At 43.3% G+C, this 12055-nt stretch overlaps 1 protein-coding gene across 3 annotated transcripts in view; it reads left to right on the forward strand.

Annotated features, from left to right (window-relative positions):
• Nucleotides 1-12055, forward strand: part of PFKFB3 (6-phosphofructo-2-kinase/fructose-2,6-biphosphatase 3) — a 101917-nt gene that overhangs the window by 73016 nt on the left and 16846 nt on the right. Inside the window, exon 1 of one of the 3 annotated variants that reach the window (XM_089676905.1) lies at nt 5812-6174. The exons of 1 other annotated variant lie outside the window; for it this stretch is intronic. In XM_089676905.1, coding sequence (XP_089533031.1) covers nt 6096-6174 — 79 coding nt within the window. In that variant the 5' untranslated portion in view covers nt 5812-6095. Of the gene's footprint in view, nt 1-5811; nt 6175-12055 lie in introns of those variants that run through there. One more of the 3 variants, XM_089676904.1, reaches the window with a different exon arrangement.

The raw sequence follows: 12055 nt of genomic DNA on the forward strand, positions 1-12055 counted from the left end.
GGCCATACTTCTTTTTTAAGACAAAATTCTAGAACTACTTAAAATGGAACTAAACAGCGATGACTGACAGTCCCTCAATCTGCTCAGAGAGCGGCTGTGAAAACTCAGAGATCAGCGGTCGTGTGATCTCCGAGTTCTCACCCTTAGAGCTGGCAGCGCACAGATACAGCATCGGACCAATGCTGCATCCACCTAGGTAAGTATAAATAGGGAAAAAAGAACCCTACTTCTCTTTTAAGTGTAGATTTAGAGGTATCTAAATCCCCCACTCCTCTGAAGAACAAACTGAATGCTTTTCAGAGGCAATTGACAGGTGTGAGAAGGTGATATGATGCCCCCTCACATCTGTTTTAACCTCATTTTTCTGACAAATGCACTACAAGTGTGTGCATTGCATGTGGTTGCGAGGCTATGTTGCACTCCCATGTTCACTTGAATGGATTACATTTGGCAGGTTTACCACCCGCTGATAGCAACATGTTACATAGTTTTTGCTGCAGGCACAAAGCAAAGCATTGCGACCACAGAATGTAAACAGCCCTGTCCATTGCCATACTCAGCTTATGGGGAGGGTGGTTGGGTAGGATATTAAAATACGGCTCATCTGTGCATTTTTACCACCCCCATCTGCAAAACGTAGCCTTAGACAAGATGTTGCTGTGGAGATTAACTGATGGCATTATTTCTTATTAAAGTCTTTGGTTGCTAGGACAGTGGGCACGCCACAGCTTCATTGGTTGCTGTGCCAGCGTTATAGCAACTAAAGGGGGCAGTGAAAATGAAGGGGCATGGGGGACGGTGACACAGGGAGGGGTGAGCAGCAAAAACAGCTGTCTGAGATGACAATCAACCAAGGCACCCTCCTGTATATAATATATATGATATGGTATTATTATTATACAGGATTTATATAGTGTCAACAGTTTGACAACAGAAAAGCAGGCAGTACAGTTAAAATACAATTCAATACAGGAGGGATCAGAGGGGCCTGGTCAATAGAGCTTACGATCTAAAAGGGAGGATCAAGTGGTACAAGAGGTATAATGTATTTGTGTATATATTATGTGAGGAATATATAACACGTATGATATGGTATAATGTATTTGTGTATTTTGTATATATTATGTGAGGAATACATAACACGTACGATATGGTATAATGTATTTGTGTATTTTATATATATATTATGTAAGGAATACATAACACGTATGATATGGTATAATGTATTTGTATATTTTGTATATATTATGTGAGGAATATGTAACATGTATGATATGGTATAATGTATTTGTGTATTTCGAGTCTAGACCTACTAGCCAGGCACAAACCTTACTCTCCTCCAGTTGCCCCACCCAACCTTGCCCAGTGTACATAGAACATATAACATGATATAATGTGACATAGTGTACATAGAACATATAACATGATATAATGTGACATAGTGCACATAGAACATATAACATGATATAATGTGACATAGTGTACATAGAACATATAACATGATATAATGTGACATAGTGCACATAGAACATATAACATGATATAATGTGACATAGTGTACATAGAATACATAACACATGTACATTACATGTATGTCGTGTATATATCTGTGGTGATGGTATCATGCGGTGGTGCTGCTCATTTCCCATACTTCATTCCCTCACTGCTTGGCAACACGTCTCAGTCAGCGAAATGCTAATGTCATGGTGGGGGGGGGGGTGTAATAAAAGTAACTGTTTTTACATTGCACCCCCTTGATACTGGACGACCCCCACTGCTTGGAGGAAAGGAGGAACCAACATAACCAAAACTGGGAGAAGTCATTAAAGCCAATCCAGGGCGGTGTGTGAGGGAGGGAGTGAGGGAGAGGAGATGGGAGAGGACTGTGTGCTCTGAGGAAAGGATGCGGAGTGAGTGAGGCAGGCAGGAGGGGGAAGGGCAGCACCGAGGAGCCCTCCTCATGGGGGGACGTGAGGGACGTGCTCTGGTCGGGATGGAGGACCCTCCTGGTACCAGACCTCCGACCTCCTCATTGCCAGCCTACTTCCCATGGCGGGGAGATGGGAGGGAGGGGGTATTCTCATGCTGAGCACACAGGAGGAGCACTCATGTCTGCCCCCTCTATAGACAATGAGGAGAAGAGCTCAGGACACAGGAATGTATGAGGGAGGGAGGTGTCCCAGGTGCTGAGCACCTGGCTGCATGTCCCATACTCTCCTGTCTGACCAATCACAGGTGATGATCAGCCTGTTGTCACCACAGTTTCTCATTGCACCCCCCATCCTTCCTGCATATTACAATAGAAGTGACAATCCCCAGCTCCTTCCCTGTGATGGGATCTCTGGCAGACAAGGACAAACCACATCACCATGGTGACAGACTACACACAGGCAGGCGGTGTCATCCACTATCACTGATATGGGGGGTTTCTTGGGAGTCCTGAGGACTGGGATGACTCAGCTTCAGACTACGTACTGTATGTATACACTGTACATCCTCCTGTATGGTGACTGTACACAGATCAAGTTTTTTTATTGCCAAACGATTTATTGTCAGGGAAAAATACATTCAGAAAATGAAAATAATGGTTGATGTTCCATACACGTAATGGTATCCATACATGCTTCAATGTTATCCAATCAAAATGTGCAAAGCAGAAACCAATCAAATATCTTAGATTGTAAGCTCTGATGGGCAGGGCCCTCTGTTTCCTCTTGTACCAAATTGTATTGTAACTGTGATGTCCTCCTTCATTTTGTAAAGCGCTGCGCAAACTGCTGGCACTATATAAATCCTGTATTATAATAATAATTATAGCCATGACATTCCTGCAGATTGATGTAGATGCCTTGTAGATTGGATTCAATCAAATTAAGACAATCAGCCAGGACAGAAAATGATCAATTGTTTTGCATCAATCAGCCCTTACCTCGGTTCACATCTGTGCGGGCTGCAACTTGCTCAGACAGGAAAGTCCATTCATTTGAATGGACTCTCGTGCCTCAGGACACGCAGGGAACTAGTCCCAGAACTACTTGGAAAATCGCAGTCCACATGGGAACCGAGGTTCCTAGTACGATTGCGATTTCCAGTGCGGACGGCGTGCCATTACAATTATTGGCACCCACCTTGCGGGTCCCGCATTCCTCTGTGTGGGCGGTGCGGTTGCAGGTATTTGTGCGGGTCCCGCATTCCTCTGTGTGGGTGGCGCAGCGCGGCTGCAGGTATTTGTGCGGGTCCCAGCATTCCTCTGTGTGGGTGGAGAAGCTGCAGGTACTTGTGCGGGTCCCGCATTCCTCTGTGTGGGTGGTGCAGCTGCATGTACTTGTGCGGGTCCCGCATTCCTCTGTGTGGGTGGTGCGGCTGCAGGTATTTGTGCGGGTCCCGCATTCCTCTGTGTGGGCGGTGCAGCTGCAGGTACTTGTGCGGGTCCCGCATTCCTCTGTGTGGGTGGTGCAGCTGCATGTACTTGTGCGGGTCCCGCATTCCTCTGTGTGGGTGGTGCGGCTGCAGGTATTTGTGCGGGTCCCGCATTCCTCTGTGTGGGCGGTGCAGCTGCAGGTACTTGTGCAGGTCCCGCATTCCTCTGTGTGGGTGGTGCGGCTGCAGGCATTTGTGCGGGTCCCGCATTCCTCTGTGTGGGTGGTGCGGCTGCAGGTATTTGTGCGGGTCCCGCATTCCTCTGTGTGGGCGGTGCAGCTGCAGGTACTTGTGCGGGTCCCACATTCCTCTGTGTGGGTGGTGAGGGTGCAGGTATTTGTGCAGGTCCCGCATTCCTTTGTGTGGGTGGTGCAGCTGCAGGTATTTGTGCGGGTCCCGCATTCCTCTGTGTGGGTGGAGAAGCTGCAGGTACTTGTGCGGGTCCCGCATTCCTCTGTGTGGGTGGTGCAGCTGCAGGTACTTGTGCGGGTCCCGCATTCCTCTGTGTGGGTGGTGCAGCTGCAGGTACTTGTGCGGGTCCCGCATTCCTCTGTGTGGGTGGTGCAGCTGCAGGTACTTGTGCGGGTCCCGCATTCCTCTGTGTGGGTGGTGCAGCTGCAGGTACTTGTGCGGGTCCCGCATTCCTCTGTGTGGGTGGTGCAGCTGCAGGTACTTGTGCGGGTCCCGCATTCCTCTGTGTGGGCGGTGCGGCTGCAGGTATTTGTGCAGGTCCCGCATTCCTCTGTGTGGGCGGTGCAGCTGCAGGTACTTGTGCGGGTCCCGCATTCCTCTGTGTGGGCGGTGCGGCTGCAGGTATTTGTGCAGGTCCCGCAATGGCACCACCCGCAGAGCCTAAAATCTGTTTATGTATGAATGTGAGTTATGCAGGCCGTACATGAGTCAAATTCCAAACTAATTATCTTTAGAAAATCTTAATTTTTTGGTGCGTTTTGTAATCCGATGGCGCCACCATTGATTTTGAAATTCAACCAACCAAGCCTTCAATTTCACTTCATGTTGCTACAGAAAAAAAATGTTTGTTGCCAAGAATTTTCCTTTCTCTCCAGGTCACAGCTTGGGCTCATATCTTTTTCTATTTATATTTCTCGCACGATTCTCCCATCATTGATTCGAAATTTGTTCATTTTTCAAAAAATTTCCAACATGCCCGATCACTCAGATTCGATGGTTACATGAAAATCGGCTGTTTCTGTGGCTCGCTAATGGTGTGAAATTCGAACGACGATTCTTAGAAAAAATTTTCTAAAGAAAATTCTTTTGGAATTCGACCCGTGTATGGCCGGCTTTAGGGACCTTAGCCCCTTGAGGGTTAGGGACTGATGTGAATGTACTATATATATATATATATATATATGTGTGTGTGTGTGTGTTATATTTATAAAATATATATATATATATATATATATATATATATATATATATGTGTGTGTGTGTTATAGTTATATATATATTTTTATATATATATATATATATATATATATATATATATATGTGTGTGTGTGTGTTATATTTATAAAATATTTTATAAATATAACACACACATATATTTATAAAATATATATATATATATATATATATAAACATTTTTCTTTATAAATATAACACATATATAACTTAGATTGTACGCCCCTTGAGGGTTAGGGACTGATGTGAATGTACAATATATATGTAAAGCACTGCGTAAATTCACGGCGCTATATAAGTACCTGAAATAATAATTATATATATAATAAATATAACACACACATAAAATATATATATTTTATAAATATAACACATATATATATATATATTTGTTATATTTATAAAATATATATATAATGTGTGTTATATTTATAAAATATATATTATTATTTATTTCAGGTACTTATATAGCGCCATCAATTTACGCAGCACTTTACATATATATTGTACATTCACATCAGTCCCTAACCCTCAAGGGGCGTACTATCTAAGGTATATTTATAAAATATATATATATATATGTTTGTGTTATATTTATAATATATATATGTGTGTTATATTTATAAAAAAAATATATATATGTATATATATATATACACACACACACACACACAGCGCTGCGTAAATTGACAGCACTATATAAGTACCTGTACTAATAATAATAAAGTGACTATCTTCTGCTGGGCCCCCACCTCATTACTGTAAGGAAACAAGTTCTGGGAAGCCATAAACACATAGCAGTGCTATCTGAGAAGGCAGAGAATTTGGGAAGCCCCTTCCCCCCTCCGGCCTGTTAGGGGTTAATAGGTACGTGCAGGGTGCAGCGCTAACTTCGCCGTGCAGTTCTTGGATTTGGCCGCTACAGGGCAGCACCGAGCAGCAGGTGACGAAAGGGGGCGGATGACGTCACGGGGATCACGTTTCTCCTTTTGCCGGCCGGGATTTTTACAGCGAGCAGAGCCGGAGTCCGCATCACTTACTGGAAGAGACGGAGAGAGAGAAGCGAGAGACCAACCGGCCAATCAACCAATCAGAGAGCCGCCTGTCCGCCCTGCACAGCACCATTCTCATCTATAGGAGAGCCGTGCTGGCCATGTGCGCCCTCCACTGATCGCTGCGCGGCGTGCTCACCCTACACACCGGGATCACTGTACTGACAGCACCAGAGCGGGGAGCCGGACAGCGGGACTATGCCTATGGAGTTGATGCAGAACAGGATGAAGAAGATCTGGCTGCCCAGAGACGAGGAGCCGACCGTGCCCATCAATGGTAGGAGGATCGGTGATCGGGGGTGGTGGAGGATAGGATCTCTGATCGGTCACGATTCGCCCTCTAATCCCTGCATGATGTGCCGTATAATCCGTGTGCGGATTAGGATGCAGGTGTCGTCATTGCGATGTACGTAGCCGGCATACCGAGCGAGTTTCAGGATCGTAGGGACCAATCATATACGTCACAGTGCACTCTGGTGGGGGCGCACATGACGGATACATTCGTTCACCTGTCTAGAGCTCCTCCAATAGGATGATCCTTGGGAAAGGGGTGTCCCCAGATCAGCTCCCGGGGATGGGGAGCTTTATGCTGTCACATCACGTCTGCAGGGGTGGGTGAGGATACTGAGCCCATGCTGATTGGGGGAGGGGAAGCTGATGGAAGCATCAATGCAGTGATCAGCTGGTGACTCAGGCATTCCAACATCATTCTTGATTTCCATCCATTCACTATACAGGGGGAGGGGAGAGGTGCAGATGTTAAAGGAGGGGGGATTGCTCACTCCTGAATGGGCATCAGAGGACCACCACTCCTCCAGACCCCCCTCCCCTCCATAATGTATCAGCTGTGTGCTCTACAGCCATCCAGATAAGTCATCACTGATGTATGCAGGGTTTTATTGCAGGAAAGCTCCTATCTAGAGGAACACCAAGTGGTTCAGTTGTAAGATTTGCTGCAGTATAAGTGTCATGGCACACTGTGCTGGTGTGCAAACTGCACCTTCCTGGCAGAAAAGTCCTGCGTAATAACTTTAATATATGTGCTCCCACCTAGAAATTCTTCTAGTTTTCCTTGGGTTGTGTTGTACGCACATCTATGCATGTATTTGTGTGTGCACATGCATGATAAAACTGTTCAGCAATGCAGAATATATATATATATATATATATATATATATATATATATATATATATATATATATATATATATATAATTTATTTATTTTTTATTTTTTTTCTGATTTATACATAGCGCACATTTATGCTCCTGTGTGTACAGGCCCATTAAAAACAATGGGCTGCATTTTTAGAGCAGTGAAAAAAAACCTGAATGTCTTTAAAGGTGACATTTTTTAATGTTTTGTACAAAAGGCTTTCATTGTATCACTAAGCATTGGGAAGGTGTTGGATAGAGTGGGAGAGGGTTAGATCCGCTGTTATGTTTTTATTGCAGTCTGTGTCCCCATTGAGTCTATTCACCCCTCTATTTTTAATGGTGCTCATTGGATGTGAGCAGAAATCTAAATTGTTAATATTGTCCCCAGAGCAAGAGATGAGGGAAATCTTCCATTGGTGACAGCTGAGAGGGGGATTCCCTTCACTTTGGGGAGATTACCTCTAACTTTCTGTTGTGTCCTGGGACAGGAAGTGGAGAGAAATTTGTACACAGCAGAAAATAACCTGCTCGGGTTTTTAACCCTTCCAAACCTTGAAATCCAAGAGAAAAGGTTTGGCCATATACACTTCTTTATGTGGTTTAGTGTCAGACAATGTAGAGACGTCAGTGATTGGCGAGTGCTGCAGTCATTGATTTTAATTGAAGGTGACGTACTGTGAAGGTTATAGGACTTTCCTATGACAACACTTCACAGTGTAATAAAAGGGTGATTGTTCTATGTTGTCATGTTGGATTTATTATTTAGCATATAAATTGTCTCTAGTATTGTTGTGTTACTTTTCCTGATTCAGATCATTTACTGGTTGTTCAGTTCAGTTTGTTTTTTTCATTGGACCATTACCAGTTGTCTGGTGTCCTGAATCTGGGATGTGCTAGGACTGGACATCTCGACTCCTATACAGTGCATTCCCCATATCTTAGGCTCAGTTCACACCGATGCCTTTTTTTTTTTTTTTTTTTAGGCTAGGTTCACACCTATGCAGTTTGCGTTTGACCCGTTTCTGCATTGCGTTTTTTTCTTTTGCTAGGCAGATCTAAAATACATCAAAAACACGCTACATGCTTTTCTGCAGTGTTTCCATTGAAGTCTATAGAACCAAAAACACAACTTTTGAGTTCGAAAAAGTCCCTGACCCTTTTGAAAAACTGCATCGGGTGAAACCGCAGAGATGTGAACCTGTCCCATAGGAAATTATGTTAAATGGACTGTGGTATTTTGCAGAAATGCACTAAACACTGTCGAAAATGCTTTAGGTGTGAACCTAAGGTTAGTGCTTTTTGCAGAAATGCACTACAGTCCATTTAACATGGTTTCCTATGGAACATATTCATGTCTATCCTTTTTTGAGCTGCTGCTTTTTTTGAAAAGGGTCATGGACTTTTTTAAAAGCAAAAAGCAGCATTTTTGCTATGAGAGTTCAATGGAGAAACTGATGAAATGCATGGTAGTGCGTTTTTGCCACGTTTTTAGTTTTTAATCTGCCCAGCAACAAAAAAAAAGTCCACTTTAATAAAAAATAAAAGAAATATGCAACACAAACTGCAAAAAGCACTGGAAAGGATCAAATGCAAAATGCATATATGTGAACCAAGCCTTACTATGATAAATCCACAGAGGGGGTTGGTGACACCATCTTCACTCAGACCTCTTCACACTTGTCCACTTTCGTTCTGCTGAATGGAAACACATTACAAGCAGAAATCCAATTCTATTCTGTAAGTCCGCCATCACATCTGTGCGCTGCAGATGAAAGAGGAAAAATTATATGAGCCCATTTACACTTAGTCCTCATGCACACTGGACATTTTTACAGCTGCTGTTTTTGGCTTTTTTTCTACAGCCAGTAAACCCCCAGCATGTTATCCTATGTGCCCATACACACATAGACTGTAATCAACGTTTTTTGGCTGAAAAAAAACCCAGGATTAGTGTGTTTCTAGAGGAGATTTTTTTAGCTGTAAAAACGCAGTAAAATACCACAAACTGACATTTTTGAACATTTTGTGGTTAAACACGGAATAACACTTAAAAAGGAAAATGCGGTAAAATGCCGCAAACCGGCATTTTTGGCAAAAAGCATGAATGCGGGGAAACGCGGCTAAGCGCTGATAAAAAAAAAAGCTGAAAACTGGTGTTTTTACCGTGACTTTACACAGCTAACGTTGCCAGTGTTATCGAAATTCCCGTGTGCATGAGGACTTAGATGTGTGCTACCATGAAGTGCGAATGCAGCCTAAATGAACATATAGAGCATTCAGTTACCAGGAAGGTCAGGCAATAGTTAATGCAATGGCTGTCACAGTAGCATCTGGAGTAAGGGAGGTCACAGATGGCAATTAAAACCCAACAGAAAATCAAACCTGCTTCCAAAGTTATTAAAAAAAAAAAAAAAAAATCCTAACCTTTTGATAAATGGGAAAAAAAAAAATGATTGCTATAATTGTCCCTCTATCTCTGGAGCTGTCCCCTGCAGATTCCCCGCTCTATCCTACACCAGGCTTATTGCTCAGCATCATTCAGTCCACTTCCTATGAAACCAGAGGGTCAATGACTACTGGGGGCATATAAGATCTCTCCGACTACTGGGGGCATATAAGATCTCTCCGACTACTGGGGGCATATAAGATCTCTCCGACTACTGGGGGCATATAAGATCTCTCCGACTACTGGGGGCATATAAGATCTCTCCGACTACTGGGGGCATATAAGATCTTGTCACCATGGGCTCACAAGAAAATGCTGTAGAGTGGTAGTGCTATGTCATCATGTTTCTTCCCTCCAGCATTCCGCTTCTGCCAACAGCCAGAGATCTATGATGTCCAATGCTTGGACCAAAATTGGTGGTGGGGATACTCAGAATGGTGGGCACCAAAAAAAGAAGCCTTTTAGGATGGTTGTATAGGAGCGGTCTGTGCTGGTTTGTTCTTTCATATGCATCCTCCAGGACTTTCCTCATAAGTCAGCAAGAGCAGCTATCTTATTTTTTCCTACTTGACAGACTGCGTGCTTGTTCCAGGTCGGTGGCTACAGAGGTATAAAAGCCAGGATCTGGGAATCCTGTAATATTGACTTGTGTATTTCTATATTCACAGGTTTCTTGTAACCCAATTGTCAGCACAACCGTCTGATACGGGAAACAAGGGAGGCATATCTGTTCCGTTTTTCTGCATTGGTGTTATTTATAAGTCAAGCAATGACGAGACAGCCAACTAATCCTGTATCACATGTAGCTGAATTATGTTCGGTAGAAATCAAATTTGGCAGGTAGACGTTTTGTCTGGATTAGTAATCCTAAAGTCATTCTGACTGCGTCCTCTGCAAAGGTTTATTCGGGATTAGTAGCAGTCTATATTCTCTTCACCTTCCAATCTGCTTTCCACCACTTTTTTCATTTTATTTGGGTTATTGCAAGCCAATCAAATAAAAAAAAAAAATAATAATTCAGACTGGTTTGCATGAAAACTGATCTACTCTGACTTTAGAAGTCTGTGGCGTATCCTGTTTTGTTTTTGCCTACATAAACTCAGGCTTTCTTCTCTCCAGCTACGTATTTTACCTATGTAAATGGCTACGTCAGATATTTGTCCTCTTCCATCCACTCCACGGATCCCGTGACTAAGCATGCTAGTGTGTTCTGTTTGATGCTAGCTGTTATATCACAGAAAGGAAGCTGGAGATGTTGGACAAACATTCTCCTGCTACATTCCTCTGCTTGTGCTGAATGCCAGCCATTCTGCAGAATGATGCACAGCAATAATGGCAAAACAAATGTGCCGTCTACTGTATTTTGTCATGACCATAATTTGTGACATTAGATAAAATGTAACAGAATATAGCCAGGGTTTTGAAATTGAGCCATTGCACCTTTTTGGAAGTACAAGTCAAAAATTGCTCTCAATGTGTGATCAGTGCAAAGTGGTAATTAGGTTGGATGTGACTTCCACTCTTCATTCACTGACAGCTGTGTCCCCTGGGGCGAAAACCAGAGTTCTGGGAGATAAATGAAGAGTGACTCGGCAGACTGCTAAATCCTATATGGACTAGAATCCCTGCATTCTGAATTGTGTGCATTAGCCATACCTGTGATGGCAGATGTTTCCTTTTTCTACTCATAGATGGGAGAAGCAAGTGCTTCCCAAAAATGACCTCTTTCTAGCTTGGTGACTGATAATTGGGCCATAAAGAAGCTTGTTAATGAGCACCTCTAATGTCTGCATTTGTAAGAAGGTTGCTGTTAGTCCTAGCAACGTGCAGCTCATTGGAGGATGGTCATACTACACCTTATCCTGGTGAGACCTCTTTCTTCTCATGGCCTTCAAAAGGGTCATCAAGAAGAACCTTCTCCCTGCTAGATTCTTCTTTTCATTCTCTAGTTGCCACTTTTTAGCATGACTGAATCTGGCTGCATTTAGACAGTTTTATTTTGTTAAAGGATAATTTCACCTTTAAAAAAAATAGTAATAAATGGGCATTTATTTATTTTTACTCTAGATCCTGTACAGCATTACATTTTTGATCCATAGATCACGGGTGCAATGTCAGCCTTTTGCAGGCACTGTCTGCCTGTACCTCCCATACAAGCAGGAAGTTACTGTAGTCCAGAAAGATTGATGGACTACGAGAGCGCTCACCAGTGCCATCACAGTCCATTGGGGGCTACAAGTTGTCAGGGGCAAACACTAATGGTACTTGTAGGCATTTATTCACAGAACTCAATGAACGAATGTGGGCAATGCCCTACCCAGCCACGCTGTTCAGATTGTGACAGCGGATGGGGGGGAAAGGATCCCCAGCTTGCTGTCACAAGGTGGCTGCAGATCTGGGAGAGAGGAGGCAGATGCTTAACACATTACATGTTACACCCTACATGTGGGTGTAACATGTTGAGAAAGGTGAATTTATCCTTTAAATAGACCCAACGTTCATTTTTGATAATATGCCTAGTAATTATTGATGTGCACCCATGACGCCTGTCTGCTG

Source organism: Staurois parvus, unplaced genomic scaffold, assembly GCF_062004578.1.
Source record: "Staurois parvus isolate SC_StPar_1 unplaced genomic scaffold, SC_StPar_1.0 ptg000175l, whole genome shotgun sequence".
In the NCBI taxonomy this organism is placed as follows: domain Eukaryota; kingdom Metazoa; phylum Chordata; class Amphibia; order Anura; family Ranidae; genus Staurois; species Staurois parvus.